General features: G+C 43.2%; 1 protein-coding gene across 1 annotated transcript in view; it reads right to left on the bottom strand.

Moving 5' to 3' along the window:
• The window catches only part of LOC120933499 (transmembrane 4 L6 family member 5-like), a 52,355-nt gene that overhangs the window by 16,574 nt on the left and 11,120 nt on the right, over window positions 1-24,661 (bottom strand). Inside the window, exons 2-4 of the mRNA XM_040346737.1 lie at window positions 6,042-6,107; window positions 1,865-2,067; window positions 353-585 (exon numbers count right to left, since the gene is read on the bottom strand). Coding sequence (XP_040202671.1) covers window positions 353-585; window positions 1,865-2,067; window positions 6,042-6,107 — 502 coding nt within the window. The remainder of the gene's footprint in view (window positions 1-352; window positions 586-1,864; window positions 2,068-6,041; window positions 6,108-24,661) is intronic.

The raw sequence follows: 24,661 nt of genomic DNA, 5'->3' as shown, positions 1-24,661 counted from the left end.
GCTTCTCTGTTCCCCCCAGGTCAGTGCTGCAGGGAGGGAGAGGAGGCGAGTGCTGCGGGAAGGGAGAGACAGAGGAGCGGAGGGGGGCAGCGGTCCGCTGTCACTGAAGCTGGCCCACTGAGCCATTGGCCCACCGGGAAACTCCCTGTAGTCCCAATGGCCAGTCCATCCCTGGGTCCAGTAGTGTGGTGAGGTGATGATCCCCCTGCCAGTGGGGATGGACTATGTGCAGACTCTGTCATTTGCCCTGAATATACAAAGTAACACTGTCTCTTTAATCTAATTGGTTGAAATGGGTCAACACAGATAGTTTAGTATGGCTTGGTGATAAATGAGGTTAGGTGTTGCTTACATTTGTTTTCTTTCTTTTCACCTTTCACCGTTTCCCCATAGTCGTCATCCTTTTTAATACAGGTTCTGCAGATGACATCAAATATACTACTGATCAGCTGAACGGTGCCCAGGACGGCCTCAACGGAACTCACTGCTATCAAGATAGAGAAAAGGATGATGTTGAACTCCACCACATTAGGTGGTTCCACACACATGTCCCATAATTCTGGGTAGAAGAGGTAGCTTTCATTGCTGGAAAAAAAAAAAAAAGATAATTGGATTGGTATGTTATTTCCCAAATTTAGAAAGCACCAACATGTTAAGGAACTGAGAGTAAATATGTAATCAGGAAACACTGAGTAGCCCTGTATAATAAACTGCTTGTTCCACTGATTATAGAGGAGCTAGCTAAAATTTTTTTAGAAGCCTACGGCCCAGATTCACAAAGCACTTACGCCGACGTATAACACGTTACGCCGACGTAAGTGCAAATGTGCGCCGGCGTATGTGTGCGCCAGACCCACAAATTAATATGCGCCTAAAAACAGGCTACACCCCGCCGACGTAGCTTGCACACGCCGGCGTAGGGTGGGCGCACATTTAGGCTGGACGCATGGGGCTGCTCCCATTGATTAGCCATTCAAACATGCAAATGAGGGAAATACGGCGATTCACGTACGTGCGTGTGCCCGGCGCATGCTACGCGAGATGCGCAAAAGTTGTACGTCCGGCGTAAAGTTATTCCCCATAAAGGAGGTGCAACCCAGCAACAGACATGCACAGGTCTGCACCATGGAACACAAGCCGGCGTATTGTGCGTTGGACGTGTGTCTGGCTGGGCGTACGTTATGTTCACGGCGTACGCAGTGATCCGGCGTAGTTTAGGCAGTTGTGCCAGCGTGGTTGTGAGCAGGCGCATGGGGGTTCTGTGCTTGCGTCTACGTCACGGCGCCTGCGCAGTTTGTCATACGTACCTGTCTGGCGCTCGGCCCATCATTTGCATGGAGTCACGCCTCATTTGCATGGGTTCACGTCCACTTCAACCTACGCCGGCGTGCGACTTCGAAATCCACGCCACGCTGTCGCAGCGTTGGGAGCACTGGCTTGCTGAATGCAATGCTTGCCTCTCTGCGCTGCGTTGGCGTAGCGTACAGTGTTTGCCCTACAGCGGCGTAATGTACGCCTTGCTCTCTGTGAATCTGGGCCTACATTACGCTGGGAGGGTGATACACTAGAACGTCAGAATCCAAAAGGAAGACCAGGAAAAGATGGAAGCGTCAGTGATTGGAGCGCTTGCACCACACCCCACACCGTTGGAAGGGATCAACTGGCAGGTCAATCTGTGATAAAGTGCTAATATCCGGTACATATTAGTACATTATGGCATAAATCTCAATGAATGAAGTCAGTGATAGAGACCACAAAGAAAAAGAAAAAGCAAGTGAGCGATTCATCTTTCCACTGTCATAACTGACATTTACAATTTTGGGAGAACTGACCTTCTAAAAAGCCAAAAATATATGGGACTTACCTCGGTTGGATCATTGGGTTCGCAAATGGGCGACTCCAGATGAGGGAGGTATTGGTGGTGGGTACTGGGGAGCCAGTAGTATTTGTTTCCTCAGGGTGATAATACTGACAGACCGGTCCATATCGTAATCCAAAAACAGCCATTGTTATGCAGTATAGCGCTCCAGAAACTATAGAAGCTGCACCCAGGATGGACAGAAACATCTGGAGAGTCAATGAACAAAGAGGTTTAGGGTTACAGTGAGCAAATGTATAAGTGTTAAAACAGATCTAAGGAAGTCAAGTAAGAGAAGGCAACTAAGAAGTTTGCTATTACAATAAAAAGATAAAAAAAAAAAAAGAAGGTTGCTATTACATGCAGTTTCCTGCTTATCCCAGCAAACAGTTCCTTATAGAAACCTTTACCACTTTTTTTTAAATTTTGCTATAGACTTCCTTTACAACAATGTCTCACCCCTGTCCTGCCCTGACTTTAGCCGAAAAACAGCTCACTCTCATTTTTCTTGGTCACACTTGCTCTACGCACAGAATTGGGCCCCTTGCAAACAGATCAACATCAGAGGTCTCATAAGCCAGCCCTCAAAATTTCACTCTTTTGCTCGCATTTTGCGAGTGGAATTTGTTCCAGGGCGAGTGAGGAGCTGGGGTGAACCAGGCTGACAGTTTCCTGGCTGAAGCGATCAGCCAGGAAACTGTCAGCCGAAGGACACAGAGAGCGGCAAGGCTGGACTGCCCTGGCGCCGCTTTGAGCCGAGGCTGCAGCGCTCTCCTTCTCCCCCTCTTGTATCACACACAGCGGGCATCTTCCGCTGTGTGTCATAGAGCAGGGTCTGTGTTTGGCGGCGCGTTGTGACATGGTCTCGCCCCCCAGCTAATGTGATAGTTGATTGAATCGGTGTTCTGTCTATCACATTAACCATTCTAGGGGGTGGGACCTTATCACACAGTGCCGCCAAACACAAACCCCGCTCCATGACACACAGCAGAAGATGCACGCTGTATGTGTGATACAAGAGGAAGAGGAGAGTGCTGCAGCTTCGGCTCAAATCGGCGCCAGTGTTTGTGTGAGGTGAGTCTGAAGTGATGATGGGGCACAGTAATGGGGCAAAGTGATGGGGCAAAGTAATGCGACAATTGATGGGGCAAAGTAATGTTGCAATTGATGGGGCACAGTAATGCGGCTATTGATGGGGTAAAGTAATGCGGCAATTGATGGGGCACAGTAAGGCTGCAAGTGATGTGGCACTGTAAGGCTGCAAGTGGTGGGGCACTGTAAGGCTGCAAGTGATGGGGCACTGTAAGGCTGCAAGTGGTGGGGCACTGTAAGGCTGCAAGTGATGGGGCACAGTAAGGCTGCATTGATGGGGCACTGTAAGGCTGCGTTCACGGGCACACTGAGGCTGCACAGATGGGTACTGATATGCTTTGTGTTACTATTGTTAAAGTTGTTAATACTTATTTTTGGAACTTGTGCATATGACGAACATATGACGTCCTGGACTTTCAGTGGGGATATCTGAATGATGCCTGCAGCCACAGGCATCATTCAGATATCCATCTCTTCAGCCGGCGAATCCCTGCACCATAAGAACGATCATAGCGGCGGTTCCGCCGCTTGATCATTCTTATAGGCGGTGGGAGGGCCATCTGGTGCTTCTCCGGGCTCTCCTTTGCCATCAGAGACCCGGAGAAACGATCCGCTGGCGTCCGATGGAAACCATAGAGTAGACTGGTGACCAGATGGTCACCAGTCATCTCTATGATCGCTGGAGGCCCGGGCGCGATGTTATGACGTCATGCCTGGGTCCTGGAATGTAAACACAGCCACAATCGCGGCTGAAAGCATTAGATCGGTGAATTTTTTTTCACGATCTAATGCTTTCCAGCCTGGAGGAGAGATATGGGGTCTTATTGACACAGTGATTCCTATTACAAGGGATGTTTACATTCCTTGTAATAGGAATAAAAGTGATAAAAAAAAAAAATGTCAAAAAAAGTGTAAAAATAAAAGAAATAGAGTAAAAAAAAAAATAAAAAATTTTTTTTTTTTTAAACGCCCCTATCCCCGGTAGCTCGCGCTCAGAAGCCAACACACATGTAAGTCCCGCCCACATATGTAAACGCTGTTCAAACCACACATGTGAGGTATCGCCGCGTGCGTTAGAGCGCCAGCAACAATTCTAGTACTAGAGCTCCTCTGTAACTCTAAATTTGTAACTTGTAAAAAATAAATAAGCGACGCCTATGGAGATTTTTAAGTACTGACGTTTGGTGCCATTCCATGAGTGTGCGCAATTTTAAAGTGTGACATGTTAGGTATCTATTTACTCGGCGTAACTTCATCTTTCACATTATACAAAAAAATTGGGCTAACTTTACTGTTTTGTTATTTTTTAATTCACAAAACCATTTTTTTACCCAAAAAAAAGGCGTTTGAAAAATGATTGCGCAAATACTGTGCGAGATAAAAAGTTGCAATGGCCGGCATTTTATTCCCTAGGGTGTCTGCTAAAAAAACATATATAGTGTTTGGGGGTTCTGAGTAATTTTCTAACAAAAAAATTATGATTTATGCATGTAGGAGAGAAGTGCCAAAATAGGCCGGGTATGGAAGTGGTTAAAATATTTAACAGTGTAATTTCATGAGATCATTTACAAGGGCGTGTTTAGGGGCGGACTTAGGGGTGGGGCAGGGGAGGTGTTGGGTGGGGCAACTGGTGGCGAGTAACTCTTAAGGCCTGGCTAGTGGCTCAGGACTTGAAATTTTGAGCCCTGTCATAAGCCATGCTGTTAAGCGAGTGTGAAGCGACTTTACATCGGGAGGAAGCGACGTGTCAACATAGAAGAAGAGAAGAAGAAGGCAGAAGCGACAGAAGCCCGGGCACCCCCCGCCGAAAACGTCAAAGAAGCCCGGGAGAGGGGCCGCTGTAAAAAAGCTAAAGAAGAAAGCGCCCCCCCCGGCGGAAGAGAACCAGACGGCGGTGAAGACCTGCACATCCCCACCCGCAGAAGACATCAAAGAAGAAGGCCCCCCTCGTAAAAGAGCTAAAGAAGAGAGGGGGGGGCCCCGGAGCTGACTAATAAATTACTTTAAAAACCCTGTGTAGTGTGTTTTTTTACATTTTTTTTCCGAAAGGTGAATGGCTAAGGGTACGATGTACCCCATATTCATTCACCTAGGGTGGGGGGGGCCGGCATCTGGGGGCCCCCTTATTAAAGGAGGCTCCCGGATTCCGATAAGCTCCCCTCCCGCAGACCCCGACAACCAACGGCCAGGGTTGTCGGGAAGAGGCCCTGTCCTCATCAACATGGGGACAGGTGCTTTGGGGTGGCGGGGCCACAGGGCCCCCCCTGCCCCAAAGCACCTATCCCCCATGTTGAGGGCATGCAGCCTGGCACGGTTAAGGAGGGGGGGGAGCTTGCTTGTCCCCCCCCTATTCCTGACCGGCCAGGCTGCTGCTCGGATACGGGTCTGGTATGGATTTTGGGGGGAACCCCACACCGTTTTTTCGGCATACGGGGTGTCTCCTTAAAATCCATAGCAGATCCAAGGGCCTGGTATGCTCCTGAAGGGGGAACCCATGCTGTTTTTTTATTTGAAATTTGGCATGGAGTTCCCCCTCAAGATTAATACCAAAGGCAGCTGACACAGTGCACTGTGGTTACCTGCGGTTATGTGCCGATAGCTGCGTGATTTCGCAGCTGGACGCATTGAGATCTATTTTTTCTATCCGCACAAAACCGCAGGTAACCGTAGTGTGGGAATGATGTCATAGGAAAGCATTGTGTGTTTCTAGCTGCGGCAAAACCTGCAGCTAAAAGCACCATTCTATCCGTCCGTGTGAAAGGGGCCTAATACTGGAGTGATAGTGATATGGAATGCGCAGTACATAAGGATTGGGCCATGTGCTATTTAGAGGAGTCTTTCTTCCTTGTATATTTCACCTTACTCACGCAGAACTGCTATCAGTTGTAAACTTAGATATGTAAATTAACAAAAGCTGTAAAAAGATAATGACAGATAAGTTAATCTCCCAATGAAATGTTGCCATCCTAATTACTAACTAATCTTTGTTTGTTTTTTTAACAGAATCTGCTTATGATCTTTTACCTTCAAAAAATCCCCAATCACAAAGAGGTAATATTAGAAATGTTTTTTTTTTTTAACTGACTCTTACCCCCCAACGGTTTCCACAACATACTTTCCCACCAGTTGCAGCCAATTGAATGGATGGAAGCAGGACCTGTAAAAGAGAAACATGATTGAGCAAAGTCAAAACCTAATTCTGTATATGAACATACAGAGTCATACACTATAAACCCTAACTGGAGGACATTTTGGTTTGCTAAAGCACCATGTAACGTAAATCACTGCTGTGCTTACTTCTTAAAATAATACTGTATTCCCTTCTATTGGCAAATTTTGACATTTTGTTGCTGCTGATCTCCTGAACCATTTTATCCCAGAGGAACCTTTAAAATAATTGTTCAGGTCTTGGGGAACCCCTTGTATAATCAGGCGTCAGTGGGAGAAATGTGCAGTACATTGCTGGTCCGTGGGAAGAATCTCTCCCTTAGAATACTACTCTTTTGTACAGCTAAATTAGATCCCGGGCGTCATGCTGTTGGCTTTGCCGATTGGTGTTGGCCCCAGAACTGTTCAACCAAGGGAGGACAAACAGTCAGGCCCCGTACACACGTCCGAGGAACACGACGGGCAAAACTCATCGTTTTGCTCGTCGAGTTCTGTGTGAAGCCGCCGAGGATCTCGGCGAGCCAACTTTCCTCATTGAACAATGAGGAAATAGAGAACATGTTCTCTATTTGGCTCGACGAGGAACTCGTCGGCTTCCTCGGCGAAAGTGTACACACGCCGGGTTTCTCGGCAGAATTCAGCTCCGATCGAGTTTCTGGCTGAATTCTGCCGAGAAACTCGGTCGTGTGTACGGGGCCTCACAGTTCAAGGAACCACCAGCAACCTCTAGACCACATGTAGATTTTAAAGTGGTTGTAAAGGCAGAAGTTTTTTTTGCATTAAGATAAAAAGAATTCTGTGTGCAGCAGCCTCCCTCAGTCCCCCTAATACTTACCTGAGGTCCATCTCAATCCATTGATGTTGCACAAGAGACTCAGCTGTCCGGCAATCCCCTTCTCATTGGCTAAGACAGCAGCATGGCACCATTAGCCCCCACTGCTGTCAAAGTCAGTGAGCCAATGAGGAGAGAAGGGGGTTGGGGCTGGGCAGTGGCTCTGTGTCTGAATGGACACACAAAGCTCCGGCTCGGTTGCCTCCATAGCAAGCTGCTTGCTGTGGGGGCACTCAACAGGAGGGAGGGGTCAGGAGCACTGAAGAGGGACCCAAGAAGAGGAGGATCTGGGATGCTCTGTGCAAAACCGACTGCACAGAGGAGGTAAGTATAACATGTTTGTTTTTTTTAACAAAAAATAACTGAGACTTTAGTATCACTTTAACATATTACATATGTGTGAAAAATGAAAAAATATGCTCCAGAGGGACACTGGTTAACCTGTTCCAAATATATGGCCTATCATTGACCTCATCATTTCAAAAAAATTTAATTAAATTTAAAGCAAATTTTACCTAAGCAGCTCCTTGACCAATTTGTCAGATTCAGCAAAAGTTCGTCGGTAGCAAATGTTAACTTTGCAACAAAATCAACCACCACCCGGTATCGGAATGATCATTTTATTTTTTCCCATTTTAAAAAGTATTTTTACATTGGTAAACTAAAGGGATTATCTTAAAAATAATGCCGCTTCCTAAATTCCCCAAACACGAGGTGAATTCTGATGTCAGGTTAGTCCCGACCTCCTTATGCCGCGTATACACGATCGGAATTTCCCGACAAGAAAAGGTTCGATGTGAGGTTTTGGTTGGAAATTTCCAACCGTGTGTAGGCCCTATCGGAATTTCAGAATTTCCGACAGCAAAAATTGGAGAGCTGTTTCTTGTGGAAAAAAAACTTGAGAGCTGGTTCTTAAATTTTCCAATGGGAAAAGTTCTTGTCGGAAATTGTCTTTCTGCAATATCGACGCACAAAAAAACACGTATGCTTTGAAGCAAGTAGAAGAGCCGCACTACCTATTGAACTTCATTTTTCTTGTCGTAAGTGTTGTACGTCGCCGCGTTCTTGACAATCGGAATTTCAGACAACATCTGTGTGACTGTGTGTATGCAACACAAGTTTGAGGCAAAATTCAGTTGGAAAAAAATCCACAGTTTTCTTGACGGAATTTCCGATCGTGTGTACGCGGCATTAGACGGCTCTGTGCTCCATTCTGGGAAAAACAGAATGGAGTTACATGTGATGCAGATGATGGAGAGGGGGGTGAGGGTGCATCCAATGCATTTGGCGCACTTGCCCGTGCACATAATGAGAAGTGGTGAGACCTGATGGAGAAGTCAGCGTGTTGGAGTAGGTGAAGATATTATGGCCTTGCCCCTTCCTTGTCCCTGACCACCCTTATCACATGATGAGACCAGCCTTGTAGATAGCAGTCACGGAATTTAGACTGACTCTCTGCAAGATAGAGATTGAGATTTGCCGAGATATAGGTGCCGATACCATATCACCTGATGGAATTATATGATATGTAGGATGATAGCAGAGAGGTAATTCTTTGCATGAATATTTGTGTCAAAGTAAGGGGAACCTGAACAGAAGAAATGTGAATGGTTACCTTCTGTTCTGAATTACGATAGTTTATAAGAGGAAACATTCGGGACTTTGAGTGAGACATGCAGAAACACATATCCCCATCCCTGTATCGGTTGCAAAGAGGTTGGAATATGGGACTTTAAATGAGGTGGGTGTTGGTGGCTAAATGAGAAGTTGATGTTTGAAAAGATACTTTTATTGTCAAAAAGCATCACTGCATAACATAGCATACATACAATGAGTAAAATAGTCAATCACATAATGCAAAACATGTATAATGAAAACAGTATTGGCAGCATAACAGGCCCATGGTGTGGTGAGAACACAGTAATAATGTGAGTTCAAGATATTAAAGTCAAAAAAACATCTAAGAATCAGGTGCATCCAGTTGGCCCGACACTTTTCATGTAGGTAAAATTACACTCTTCAGGGGCGTGTGCACGTAGGTCTACAAAAAAAATTTAGAAATTGGAGAACACCGCGCAATGAAGTAGCTAAAGATAGTGCCGATACATATAATGAAGTGAAAGCTGCTCCCCTCAAAGTTCTATACTGCAAACCTTGTAGAGTGTGGGGTGTGTGTTAATTGGGGGTGCTAAAACAATAAACTAAGTTGCATACAATAAACTGAATTGCATACATTGACGAATAAAGTGCATAGTGCTCAATAGATAATTAATGATTTTATGTGAACATTACAGTGCTTAAAAATATTCCACCAATAAACAAACTGCATCAAAAAATCAAACAACAAATTACACAAGGTCAGAGAAAATGTTTTATGTTTGAAAACTCCACAAATCTTTTGTGAAGAAACTCTGGTCTTTACACCATCACCACTGTCAAAGACTTGAGACAACACCCGGTGAATAAGGTAGAAATTCCTGCTCACCAGACCACTGTGACCTCTTAAACTAAAAAGAAGGTCAGGTGGAGCTTTGTATGGTTGTGGGTCTGCGATCTTTTACTGGTACACACCAAGAGGATATGCCTTGGGATCTGTTTGTTACTCCACTGCAATGTCATTCAGAAATAAAATAAAAAAGCAGGTCCATAGCATAATTCAGTTTTATTAAAACAAAGAATTAAAACATGAGCCAAATGGCCGCTTACTTTAAAATGTGCCTTGCCTCGGCACTGGAGGTAAACCACATCTGTTACCAAATCGAGATGAGAAGCAGCCTTTCTGCTTGCGCTGTGATGGATCAGTGTGCATTCCACCGCAGTAGTATACAGAAACCAAAAGTGACCGGAAGTGAAAACGTGACCAGGATGCGCCTCGACGTAAGTTTCGTCATTGTGACGTCGCGAGGAAACGTTGTGAAAAACGACGGCACTATAAATGGAAAGTTTCATTCGAATTAGCGACACCCTTTGGGCTGATTATGCTAATTTCCCATCTCATAAATTGCTTCAGAGCACGCATGTTTTTCCCCCCCTCGTTAAAGCGTACACACAACCGTTTTCACGATGAAAAAAACAATATCAATATCTTTCACTATTTCACGTGGACTTTTTTATATTGCATTTTTTACCTAAAGATTTTTGTATGTAGCGCGGCTTTGTTGGTTTACACAGCTGGATATATTCGCTGGTCTCCATCTCCAGCTCCAAATTCTGTCAGACAAGCCCTCCGGTCACTGTGACCTGTCTCAGGAGCTGTCACTGCAGTACCATTATGCTTCCACCGCTAGTTTGAGAGCCAAGGAGGCATGGAAATGTGATGTCAATGTGTTTCACTTATGTACAAGAGTAGCTTAGCCAGGGAAGTACGTCTAGCTTCTGTCTTCCTTATATCGTGCAGGTTCAAACAGTAGAGCCGCCCATTGCTGTTCACTGCAATTCCCACACAAAAAGAATACGCACAAAGTCCCCATTCATTGTGAACCGGAGAAGCACTATGAATCTCTTTAGTCTCGTATGGGTTATTTAGAATTGGAGGTTACAGCTTTCTATACATCAAGGCTAGGGTATATAAATAGACCGGGAGAGATAATAGTGTGCCATATATTATCTAATTCATCTGATTCATCTCATTGTTCAAACCATGGGGGACAAGTGACTTAAGTTTATAGAACCACCATTTCTCTTTTGTTAGTAGAACCCAGGAGTCTCCCTCCTGGGTGATGGTTTAAGTGCAAAGATACCTTTAATTTTCATACCGTCCAACTTGCCCTATGTGCCATTTTTCAATGTTTAGATAAGGGTTTTTCGGTGTTGTTTTCTTTACTTTCTTTCATGTGCTCTCCCACCCAGATTCAAAGCTGTCTTTTCTTAAACCGATATCGATTTTTTCATTAGGACACGTGAGAATATATATCCCCCGGGAGGTAGAGCAATTAAATCTTTTATTTGTTATCTTTTGTCCATAAATACATTTGTGCGATCCACAAAAAGACACATTTGCCACTTCCCACAAGAAAACATCCCTTTTGTTCTGGGATATTCTGATTAATCACTGTTAGGTGTCCTTGTAAATTCCAAGGGCTGGATTCACAAAGAGTTACGCCGGCGTATCAGTAGATACGCCGACGTAGCTCAGAATCTAAGCCGTCGTAAGTTTAAGTGTATGCTCAAACTGAGATACACTTAAACCTAGCTAAGATACGACGGCCTGCGCCGTCGTATCTTAGGGTGCAATTTTTCCGCTGGCCGCTAGGTGGCGATTCCGTTGAGTTCAGCGTAGAATATGTAAATGACTAGATACGCCGATTCACGAACGTACGTGCGCCCGTCGCAGTAAAGATACGCCGTTTACGTAAGGCGTTTTCCGGTCGTAAAGTTAGTCGAACAAATAGCTGGCCTAGTCAATGTTAAGTATGGCCGTTGTTCCCGCGTCGAAATTTGAGAATTTTACGTATTTTGCGTAAGTCGTCCGTGAATGGGGCTGGACGTAATTTACGTTCACGTCGAAACCAATACGTCCTTGCGGCGTACTTTGGAGCAATGCACACTGGGATATGTCCACGGAGGGCGCATGGTCACATGTAATTTACATAAAACACGCCCCCCACATCCTCATTTAAATTAGGCGCGCTTACGCCGGCCCATTCATGCTACGCCGCCGTAACTTTGGAGGCAAGTGCTTTGTGAATACAGCACTTGCCTCTCTGACTTACGGCGGTGTAGCGTAAATACGGTACGCTACGCCGCCGCAAACACACACACATCTACCTGAATCCAGCTACAAATGTATTAAAATGTCTCCTAAATTCCCTGCCCTCCAGGTCACCATTTTTGTTGTTTCTCCAACATGTTTAGCTAGCCATTGGTTATTGGAGTTGGCCAGTGCTTTTGGAGTTGGAGAACTTCTCTGACTTTCCACCATTGGGCTCCAAGAGGAGTTATCAATCTGACGGGACCTGGACTGTCAGTTTCTTTTTTCTTATCTCTCCTTTAGACCCCTTTCACACTGAAGCATTTTTACAGCATTTTAGCGTTAAAAATAGCGCTATTAAAACGCTCTCCATGCATCTCAATGGACCCTTTCACACTGAGTCCTGCAAGCAGCATCTTTGGAGAAGCTTTTGTGCGCTGAAAAAAATGCTCCAAAAACGCCCCTCTCCATTGAAATGAATTGAAAGCGCTGTAAAAACGCATTGCCCTTTCACACTGAGGCACTGCAAAAACGCCCTAAAACGTTAGGGTCTTAGCGGTGCTTTACCAGCGTTTTCGGGCGCTGGCAGTGTGAAAGGACTCTGAAAGCACTCAGGCTTTCACATTGGGATTGCAGATGAGGCTTTGCTTGAATAACGCTTGAATAACGCTCGAAAAACGATTGAATAACGCTTGAAAAACACTCGAAAAATGTGCCAGTGTGAAAGGGGCCTTAGAGGAGTTCTCTTCTATCACAGATCACTCTTCTCTGTTTAGCCCCATGCAGTTTCCTGTGTGAGTATCCACGTTCGCGAAACCTGGAGTAATGCTCTTTTTCCTCTTTTCTATAGTCACATTGCTTAGCACAATTGCACTTAATGTGGAGGAATTGGCCTACAGGTATTACATTTTTTATCAATTTTGGTGATGGCCCAGCCTGTAGTAGAGTAATCGCCGCCATTTGTTTGTGTTACCAAACAGTCGTCCTTTAGTAGAAATCAATAAATCTAAAAAAGGATTCTGGGTTTTGTTAAAGGAGTACGTAAGGTGAATATTACAGTAATTACGGTAATTTAGATTTAAATGTTCTATAAAAGAATGTAATATATCTATATCAAAATAGTAGCGCTATGTGCAAAAATTACTTTGAACAATTCTGAATAAATATAAAATTAAATCTGTGACAAATTATAATAAGTAATGTAAGGAGTGAAAAAAATGTGTATATCAATACACATATATCTAAAGAAAAATATAAATTGTTCTGAAAAAAACGTCCATACAGTGAAAAATAATTTCAAAAAGACAAATTTATAAGTAATCACTCCAAGTGAAAACAATTAAAGTGTCCAAAGAAAAAGTCTTCTTAAATAATTTTCTTGATTGAGACCTTTCACCACACCAAAGTGCTCAGTGACTCCACACCCACAGGAATTGTGCTTACCAATAGGATATGCCTTGCATTCGCATGCTTGGCAAAAAAGCTTTTTTCACTCTAATTTGTCACAGATTTAATTTTATATTTATTCAGAATTGTTCAAAGTCATTTTTGCACATAGCGCTACTATTTTGTTTATTCAGAATTTCGGTACATATTATTATTTTTCAAAGTAGCTGCTTTTTGGGGTTTGTATATTTGATTGGCGCAGTGGGGTGGAAGAAGGTAGAATGGTGCACATATTATTCCTTTTTTCACTATATCTATATCACCTTTCCACAGTAGGGGCATGTCATCAATGTACCTTAACCAGGTGAGCCAATGAGGAGAGAAAGGGATTGGGGCTGGGCAGCAGCTCCGTGTCTGAATGAACACACAAAGCTCCAGCTCAGGTGCCCCCCATAGCAAGCTGCTTGCTGTGGGGGCACTCAACAGGAGGGAGGGGCCAGGAGCACTGAAGAGGGACTCAAGAAGAGGAGGATTTGGGATGCTCTGTGCAAAACCATTTGCACAGAGGAGGTAAGTAAAACATGTTTGTTATTTTTAACGAAAAATAACTGAGGCTTTAGTATCACTTTAACATGTTACATATGTGTGAAAAATGAAAAAATATGCTCCAGAGGACACCGGTTAACCTGTTCCAAACAAATGGCCTCTCATTGACCTCATCATTTATTTAGAATTTTTTCTGGAGAGCCTCTCTTTCTGGTCATAGCTTCCTGCTGAATGCTTGTTAATGACTGTAAAATTATTTGCTATGTGCTAATGATAGCTGCCGACCAACACTGTGATTGTCTAAACCTGCTACACTTGCTGATAAATTCCTGCTGATAAAGGCCAACAATTGCAGCGGATGATTATTGTCATTTAAGGAGAGTGCTGCTGACAGTTAACGCTGATTATTGTCAATCACCCGGCCTGCGGATAGACTGTTGTTATAACCTGATAAATGTCTGTCCCCTCTGACAAATTACGGGGGCAATTATATGGGTCTGTATAGAGTGGCCACTACTTCATAGAGGACAATTGCTCCCTTATGAGAACTGTTATCACCTTTGGAAAAATCATGTATACTCGCAGTGACCTGATAACTACTGTTATTATGCTATTTGCTATTTTTTATTGCCAGTACAATCTGCTCATATTTGTCGCTTCTTTAGATAACTGCCTTTAGAACCGATAACTGCTATAAAAAAAAAAAACATGTATTTTTGACAAATAATTGCAAACCCCTTTTATTCCCGGTGCTTTTGTATGGGAAACTGACGCTATTGGTTGACAAGCCCTGATACCTGATAGCCCGAGATTTGATACCCTGACATGACTGTGCTGACCTGAGATAAATGCCATCAGTAGAATGTCTGCTGTCATCATTTGAGAATTAATATCATTGTCCCATAATTGGTATCATCTGCTGAAGGTGGCTATCAGCTGACGAGGACTGGTGGCCAAGAGTCTTTCCTCTCTAGGAGTATTCAAAGTAAGGGAAGCCCTTGAACTAACATGAAAAGCGGGGAAAGGGGCACCACCTGCTGCGAGCCCAGGAGGTATTCAGCGCTACATGTCAGCTGAAACAAGTATGATAGACAATGGACATGGAAGCCCCAAGCATATGAAAGCAGGGAAAATCAATGGAACGCCTTTAACTTGCGTGGCCTGCGACCAAATAATTAAGGGAATAATTCCCAAGGGAGCTCCATGGTAAAAAATGGAGACCACCAAAAGAAGAAAGTAGGCACGACGTCAGAGACTGAAGAGAGTTTGGGGGCAGAAGGAGCTCAGGCAAGCCTTGCTTAAATTAAAGAGATGATGGCAGAGATGCTGGCTAAAATGAAAGCATCACTGAAAACAGAAATTGTGGCAGTTAGAACGGATATTGCACAGGTCCTGGGGCGAGTCGAAGAAATAGAGGAAGATTGGACAAATATGAACAAAGGCTGGTGGAAATGAATGAACAGATGACATCTTTGCAAAAAACAAATAGATGGTTATTCTATAAATTGGAGGAGCAAGAACATCAAAGCCGTCGAAAAAATCTACGGATAAGAGGGATACCACAGAGAAAATTATGAATTAAAAAAAGTGATGCAGGAACTATTTAACCCTATTTTGGGGAGAGAAACAGCAGAAACTCTAAAAATGGATAGGGTGCATAGGATCAAAAGATACCAAACGCAAGCAGACGACACTTCAACAGATGTGATAACTAGGTTCCACCATACGGAGGAGAAGTCTAAAATTATGGAAGGAATGCAGACGCTGGGAGGAATATCATATGATGGAACAAAACTGCAAATATTCTCGGATTTATCAGCGGAGACTCTAGCAATAAGAAGACTTCTTAAACCACTGATGGAAAAAATACGTGCATTGAATGTGACATATCAGTGGGGATTTTTCAAAGGGAAAAAAGATGGATGCAGGGCAGTACTAAGATTCCCTGAAGATCTACGGGACTTTTGTATTAAATTAGACCTTTCACCCCCTTCCCTGCCGGGTTGGGAGGAGAATAATGGGTCAGTAGCAGCCCTGGGCAGCATGCATTGGACTCACAGCTGGGGGGAGATAGGGATGGAAGATGGTTTACGTAAAAGGTTGGGTACCTGAGCGATGCTTGGGATGAGGAGAGGGAAAGAGAAAAAGGGAAAAAATAATAAATAAAAAACTAGGTGTCACAACACTAGTGAACGGGAGTGAACCACAACTGCGGATAGCAAGGATTTCAATGCACTTCTCTATGTTATGTGAGAATTCAGTATTGGACCCCAGGCGTCACTCCATACAGAAAACAGGAGTTTGGGGGTTCTCTACATCATATCACTTTAACATTAAGAAATGCATTAGGCCACTAAGGGAGTAGGTATGAAATACCTTCAACCGTTAGCATAGAAAAGATTAGACAAACATGTTCAGTAACTTAGGGCACAGGCCCATAAACTAGTGATCACTTATGTCAAGCACGTAGCAGTTAGGAATTGTGATCGCAACTAATAGTTACATAAGAGAGGCAATTATAGCTCAGCAAATTTAAGGGAGTATGTTCCTTTAAGCTTAGTCCCCGGCTCCTTAGACGGCTCTGTGCTCTATCCCATGAAAAACAGAATGGAGTTATATGTGATGCAGATGATGGAGAGGGGGATGAGGGTGCATTCAATGCCTTTGGCACACTTGCCCGTGCACATGGTGAGCACTGATGGAGAAGTCAGCATGTTGGAGTAGGTGCAGATAGGATGGCCTTGTCCCTTTTAATGTCCCTGACCACCCTTATCACAAGATGAGACCAGCCTTGTAGATAGCAGTCACGGAATTTGGACTGACTCTCTGCAAGATATAGATGAGATTCTCCGAGATATAGGTGCCGATACCATATCACCTGATATAATTATATGATATGTAGGATGATAGCAGAGAGGTAATTCTTTGCATGAATATTTGTGTCAAAGTAAGGGTGCTAAACAGAAGAAATATGAATGGTTACCTTTTGTTCTGAATTACTGAATGATAGTTTATAAGAGGAAACATTTGGGACTTTAAGTGAGACATGCAGAAACACATATCTCCATCCCTGTATCGGTTGCAAAGAGTTCGGAATATGGGACTTTAAATGAGGTGGGTGTTGGTGGCTAAATGAGAAGTTGATGTTTGAAAAGATACTTTTATTGTCAAAAATGCATAATATAACATACATACAATGAGTAAAATAGTCAATCACATAATGCAAACCATGTATAATGAAAACAGTATTGGCAGCGTAACAGGCCCATGGTGTGGTAAGAACTAGGGTTGTCCCGATACCACTTTTTTAGGACCGAGTACAAGTACCGATACTTTTTTTCATGTAGTCGCCGATACCGAATACCGATACTTTTTTTAAATGTCATGTGACAGTTTTCAAACCACAATACAGACTAAGGATATTTTCTTTAGAATTATGAAGAACTCTAACTCAAGACATTATAAAAGAATAAAAATGAGTAAAAATGAATAAAAATGTTTTATTTGCTTGTCACGCAGTAGTAAAAAACTCAAAGAATTTTCATAGAACATGTTGATAAATACAAAAAAAGTATTCTATTTAGGTATCGGGAGCATTTGCGCAAGTATGAGTACTCCCGCAAATACTCGGTATCGGTCCCGATACCGATACTAGTATCGGTATCTGGACAACCCTAGTAAGAACACAGTAATAATGTGAGTTCAAGATATTAAAGTCAATAAAACATCTAAGAATCGGGTGCATCCAGTTGGCCCGACACTTTTCGTGAAGGTAAAATTACACTCTTCAAGGGTAGGTGCACGTAGGCCTACAAAAATAACATGGAGAACCCCATGCTATGAAGTAGCTTAAGATAGTGCCGATACATATAATGAAGTGAAAGCTGCTCTCCTTAAAGTTCTATACTGCAAACCTTGTAGAGTGTCGGGTGTGTGTTAATTGGGGGTGCTAAAACAATAAACTAAATTGCATACAATAAACTGAATTGCATACATTGACGTATAAAGTACATAGTGCTCAATAGATAATTAATGATATTATATGAACATTACAGTGCTTAAAAATATCCCACCAATAAACAAAGTGCATCAAAAAATCAAACAACAAATTACACAAGGTCAGAGAAAATGTTATATGCAACTCTGGTCTTTACACCATCACCCCGTCAACGACTTTATGAGACAACACCCGGTGAAAAAGGTAGAAATTCCTACTCACCAGACTATGTGACCTCTTTGACTAAAATGAAGGTCAGGTGGAGCTTTGTATGGTTGTGCGTCTTCGATCTTTTACTGGTACACACCAAGAGCATATGCCCTGGGATCTGATTGTTACTCTACCGCAATGGCATTCAGAAATAAAAAGAAAAAAGCAGGGCCATAGCGTAATTCAGTTTTTATTAAAACAAAAAATTAAAACATGAGCCAAATGGCCGCTTACTTTAAAATGTGCCTTGCCTCGGGACTGGAGGTAAACCACATCTGTTACCAAATCGAGATGACAATCAGCCGTCCCGCTCGCACTGTGAGTGGGAGCATGCGTCCCATCGCCATAGTATACAGAAACCGGAAGTGGCCGGAAGTGAAAACGTGACTGGGATGCGCCTCGACGCATGTTTCGTCATTGTAACGTCATGAGGAAACCTCGTGAGAAACTGGGTGCATATCTATGCGTATATATAGGGATGAGTTCAGATCTCTCTCCCTTCAAGTATGTACTTTCTCTACAAATGGCTTCAAGCATGGATCATATTTACTCATTCATGTTTTTTTGTAGACCTACGTGCACCTGCCCCTGAAGAGTGTAATTTTACATACATGAAACGCGTCAGTCCAACTGGATGCACCCGATTCTTAGATGTTTTATTGACTTTAATATCTTGAACTCACATTATTACTGTGATCTCAAAGTGTTTTTACATGAAAGATCTATGCGATCTATGCTCACCACACCATGGGCCTGTTATGCTGCCAATACTGTTTTTATTATACATGGTTTGCATTATGTGATTGGCTATTTTACTTATTGTATGTATATTATGTTATGCAGTGATGCTTTTTTATAATAAAAGTATATTTTCAAACATCTACTTATCCTTTAGCCACCAACACCCAGCTCATTAAAGTCCCAAATCCCCCCCACTTTGAAACTAATTATGTTCCTTGGCTGTCACAACTATCCATACACAAAAAAACACCCTAATTCCTAAGCGTTAAGCCCACAGGTAGGGTGAAAAAGCGGTTAAGCAATGGCAAAGAAGGCTTTTATCATTAGGCTAAAATGTTATTTATATTCAAAGTATAAAAAAAAAGGAAAACCACATATCAATATTACTCTACATTTAACATATGCAGTGCTGTCGCACCACAATCCCATCACCAGGTGAATAATAACAATGTCACTGAATAAACGTTCAGAACGTCTGGTAGTATGCGGACAATCGCCACATATACAGGTGCATCTCAAAAAATTGAATATCATCAAAAAGTTAATTTATTTCAGTAATTTAATTCAAAAAGTGAAACTAATATTTTATTTAGATTTAGTACACACAGAGTGATACATTTCAAGCATTTCTTTCTTTTAATTTTGATGATTATGGCTTACAGCTAGTGAAAACCCCAAATTTTGTATCTCAGAAAATTAGAGTATTATATAAGACCAATAAAAAAAAAAAAGATTTTTAATACAGAAATGTTGGCTTACAGAAAAGTATGTCCCTATTAAATATAGTAAGCACTCATTATTTGTTTGGGGCTCCTTTTGCATGAATTACTTCATTAGTGTGGCGTGGCATGGAGGCGATCAGCCTGTGGCATTGCTGAGGTGTTTTGGAAGACCAGGTTGCTTTGATAACAGCCTTCAGCTTGTCTGATTGTTGGGTCTGATGTCTCTCATCTTCCTCTGGACAATACCCCATAGATTCTCTATGGAGTTTAGGTCAGGCGAGTTTGCTGGCTGATCAAGCACAGTGATACCATGATTATTAAACCAGGTATTGGTGCTTTTGGCAGTGTGGGCAGGTGCCAAGTCCTGCAGGAAAATTAAATCAGAATCTCCATAAAGCTTGTTAGCAGAGGGAAGCATGAAGTGATCTAGAAATTTCCTGGTAGAGGGCTGCACTGACTTTGCACTTGATAAAACACAGGGGAACACCTGGAGATTCATCTAGTTGTTCAAGCCATGGGGGACAAGTGACTTAAGTTTATATAACCACCATTTCTCTTTTATTGGCAGAACCCTATTGAAGTCTCCCCTCCTCCTGTCTTCCTCCCTCCGTGTCCCCCTCCATGCTGCTCTCTCCCTCCGTGTCCCCCTCCATGCTGCGGTCTCTCTCCGTGTCCCCCTCCATGCTGCGGTCTCCCTCCGTGTCCCCCTCTATGCTGCTCTCTCGCTCCGTGTCCCCCACCGTGCTGCTCTCTTCCTGCGTGTCCCCCCCCCCATGCTGCGGTCTCCCTCCGTGTCCCCCTCCAACCCACCTTGAGGTGTATGTATGTTCACATTACTTGGTGTTAACCATTTTAGTTGTTTTAAGGTGTGGTGAGTGATGGACTGTGTCCCCGTCTCTTGTTCCTTCTCATCCTCTTGACCTTTCCAATCTCCACTTTTCCCCTATTTTGCTCCCACAAACGGATTACACAATCTATACACAAAGCCCAACTGATCGATATGTGGCGACTCCAACATTAAGGAGAAAGAGACTATTCATTTTACTCTACCCTCCACAGGGTTTACTCGAGAATCGATTTCTTTCGAATCCCTTATGCTCAGTTGCATGCTGTTCGCGAAACTTCCATTGGTTCGATCACGTGGTCCGACCATGCTCCCATATTATTGACGTACGCTCTGTCGCAGGTCGCCTCACAGGCGACACGCATCTGGAAGCTAAATGAAAGCCTCCTACAAATCCCAGAAATACTGACAGAAATCACTAAAGAGCTACCTTTATACTTCCAGACGGACCACACTCCTGACAGTAGCCTGGGCATAGTGTGGGAGGCCCACAAGACAGTCATACAAGGCGTCCTCATCAAACACGGCTCCAGACTTAAAAGAGACAGAGAAAGGCAATTAAAACTGCTTCTGACCAACTTTAAATTACTGAATCCCAGCACAAACATGCACCCTCCCCTATTCTAGAACGGGAATTCGCTTCACTTCGTGCACAAATTAATAATCTACTACGATACAAGGCCAAGGCGGCACTGCAGGAATGCAAGAAAATCAGTTGCGCGTGTGAAGACATATGCGGGAAAACATTAGCTAGGTCAATTAGGGAATAAAAACTTTAATTATACATACCACACATTATGTCCTTGAACGCTCAGAAGATTGCCTTGCCCTTGCAGATTTCAGAAGCTTTCCAAGATTTCTATGCATCTCTCTATAACATACCCCCTGCCACAAAGTCCCAATTGCTAATGGACGAGTACATGCACTGGGCTCAGCTGCCCACAAGCTTAGAGGAGCTGGAACTGGCGGTGAGCTCTACCAAGCCGGGAAATGCCCCCGACCCGGACGGCCTTGCTCTTCAGTTCACGGTCCTCCGACACCTAGGCCTTGGGGAAACTTATCAACTGGATCACTACCATATATTCCCAACCTACAGCTCAGGTTAAAGCCAATGGGGTTCTATCCGACCCCTTCCCCATAACGAACGGCACCAGACAGGGGTGTCCGCTTTCCCCCCTGTTATTCGCCCTGTCCCTGGAACCATTCCTAAGCAGAATTCGCCTAAACCCCAGCATCCAGGGCGTAAATGTTGGAGGTAACCAATACAAAATTTCGGCTTACGCAAATGATTTGTTTTTTTCTCTGAGAAACCCTGTTGTCTCGTTCAGCAATCTTTTACATGAGTTTGAAACCTACGGATCTCTCTCCAATTTGAAAAAAAACTTTAATAACTCAGAAGAAATGGGGATATCTACACTTACGTCTAGTTTTAACTTTAAATGGACGGCGACGGCTTTAAAGTACTTGGGCACTCACATCCCTACGAATATATTGCGAATATTCAAACGTAACTTCCCACCACTGCTGTCTAGAACCCACACGCTACTGGAGACCTGGAACAAGGTTCTGCTGAAAATGTGTATTCTGCCTAAATTCCTTTATTTATTCCAAGCCTCACAAATTAGGATCCCCCTAGCTTACTTTAAACAAGTCAACTCGCTTTTCATCAAGTTTGTATGGCGCATAAGAAATTGCACCTTCATCTCCACTTACTATCCCTACCCAAGCAACTGATATCCGAAAATACTACCAAGCAACTCACTTGGGCAGGATCATTGGCTGGTGCCGTCATAGCCGATCTAAACTATGGGCTCAAATAGAGCAAACCCAAACACGCATTCCGTTTTTGGGGACTTTGTTATGACCACATCCAGCCACCACTGAAATGACACCCCTCAGTGGGAACAACGCTTTGAATAGGCTCACAAGTTAGCAAACAATACTCTCTCTCCTCTTCCGATTCCCCGCTGTTCCCTATTTTGGGGAACCCACAATTCTCTCTGGGCCTTTTCCCCCCACACATTCAGAAACCTACGACAGTTGGGCAAAATCCAGGCGTCTCATTTTCTAACAGACAGCAGATGGCCTTCCATCGAGGAATTGATGGTGAAGTCAGGCCCCTTTAAATTGCCCTTTTGGCTGGCACTTCAGTTACGACACTTTCTTGACACCCTACCTAATTCCCGGAACTTCGCTTGTCCTCTAAAGATGCTTGAAGAATACTGTTCCGATGAAGGCACCAAAACACAGGTTTTATCCAAAACATACTCCATGTTGAAATGTCCACCTGCCGTTTTTTGACAAATGGGAACAAGACCTACAGCGGAAATTTACACCGCCCCAAGTACAACATATACTAAGATTCGCCAGTCATCGGTATGTACGAAAATCCAAGAGTCCAATTATAAACTTCTCACAAGATGGTACCTCACCCCCCACCTGCTACACCGATATTACCTTGACACTACGGATCGTTGTTGGAGATGCCAGGGGGATAGAGGAACGTTACTCCATATATTTTGGTCATGCCCTAAATTGACTAATTTCTGGACAACAGTCAGGGAAATACCTCAAACGTTCACAGAATACAATATTCCTGGTAATCGGGCCTTTTTCTTACTACATGTATCTAATATCTCTGCCAAACGTTATTAAAAATCTATTTTAAGACACCTCCTCAATGCTGCAAAGTCCTATATTCCACTCTACTGGAAGAAACAGTTACCGCCAACTGCGGCTGACTGGTTACGTAAAGGTGGAGGACATCAGTAGAATGGAAGACATAATAATAACTGCGCAACACCAGCAGGAAAAGTACTCTACAACTTTGAAACGTTGGAAACAGTTTACCCTCCTGAGGGCCTTGGCTACCTGAGCCAACGATACTCAGCCCCCCCCCACCTTTCCTCTCCGAGCCTCGACCCCCTCTGTCTATTCTTCTCCACTCTCTCCCCTTCATTCCCTTTCCTTTCTTTGTCTCAAATTCTCTTTAGTTCTGTTCTTCTTTAATCTAAATCTTCTTAGTTCGAAAATAGGAAAAAGGTCATGGGTGACTTTGGGTCTTTATATATATTTCTTCTAGTAGACAGCAAACGGAAACATTGGCTTGAAACTAGTTTTAAATTCGATGGCCGATGTCTACATGGATGTTACATTTTAATTGCAATTTGTTGTATTTACTGGATGTATTGACCTGATTTCGGCCATTGTGGAAAATAATAAATGTTATATTTGAAAAAAAAAAAACGTGGGTACATGATAGTTAGTCACTTTCAGATAGTCATATTCCCGTTTGGTTAGTAGCCCTGCTTCTTTTGCCAAACTTATGCCGCGTACACACGGTCGGAATTTTCTGACAACAAATGTTCGATGTAAGCTTTTGGTCGGAAATTCCGACCGTGTGTAGGCTCCATCGGATATTTGCTATCGGAATTTCTGACCACAAAAATGTATGAGCTGGTTCTCAAATTTTCCTACAACAAAAGTTCTTGTCGGAAATTCCGATCGTCTGTATGCAATTTCGACGCACAAAAATCCTACGCATGTTCGGAATCATTAACCACTTGCCCACCGGGTTAATTCTGGCACTTCTCTCCTTCATGTGAAAATCACAATTTTGTTGCTAGAAAATTAATCAGAACCCCCAAACATTATATATTTTTTTTTAGCAGACATCCTAGGGAATAAAATGGCAGTCATTGCAATACTTTTTGTCACACCGTATTTGCGCAGCGGTCTTACAAGCGCACTTTTTTTGGATAAAAATCACTTTTTTGAATTAAAAAATAAGACAACAATACATTTTGCCCAATTTTTTTATATATTGTGTAAGATAATGTTACGCCGAGTAAAATGATACCCAACATGTCACGCTTAAAAATTGCGCCCGCTCGTGGCATGGCGTCAAACTTTTACCCTTAAAAATCTCGATAGGCGACGTTTAAAAAATTCTACAGGTTGCATTTTTTGAGTTGCAGAGGAGGTCTAGGGCTAGAATTATTGCTCTCACTCTAACGATCGCGGCGATACCTCACTTGTGTGGTTTGAATACCGTTTTCATATGCGGGCGCTACTCGCGTATGCGTTTGCTTCTGCGCGCGAGCTCGTCGGGACGGGGCGCTTTAAAAAATTTTTTTTGGGTTTTCTTATTTATTTTTATTTAGTTTTATAATTTTTTACACTGAAAAAAAAAAAAATAATAAATTGATCACTTTTTTTCCTATTACAAGGAATGTAAACATCCCTTGTAATAGAAAAAAGCATGACAGGTCCTCTTAAATATGAGATCTGGGGTCAAAAAGACCTCAGATCTCATAATTAGACTTAAATGCTAAAAAAAAAAAAAAAAAAAAAAAAAGTCATTTTTTCAAATGACAAAAAAAAAATGTATCTTTAAGAGGCTGGGCGGGACTGACGTTTTGACGTCACTTCCGCCCAGCAGAGCTATGAGGACGGGTGAAGGAGATTTCTCCTTCAGTCCCGTCCCCGCTCAGCTGCCGGACACATCCGATACCCTCCGCCGCTACCGACGGCTCCGGTAAGCGGCGGAGGGCGCGGGAGAGCGGCGGGAGGGGG

The sequence above is a fragment of the Rana temporaria genome, chromosome 3 (genome assembly GCF_905171775.1).
Source record: "Rana temporaria chromosome 3, aRanTem1.1, whole genome shotgun sequence".
Taxonomy (NCBI): domain Eukaryota; kingdom Metazoa; phylum Chordata; class Amphibia; order Anura; family Ranidae; genus Rana; species Rana temporaria.
This window is presented reverse-complemented; position numbering and strand designations above follow the sequence as displayed.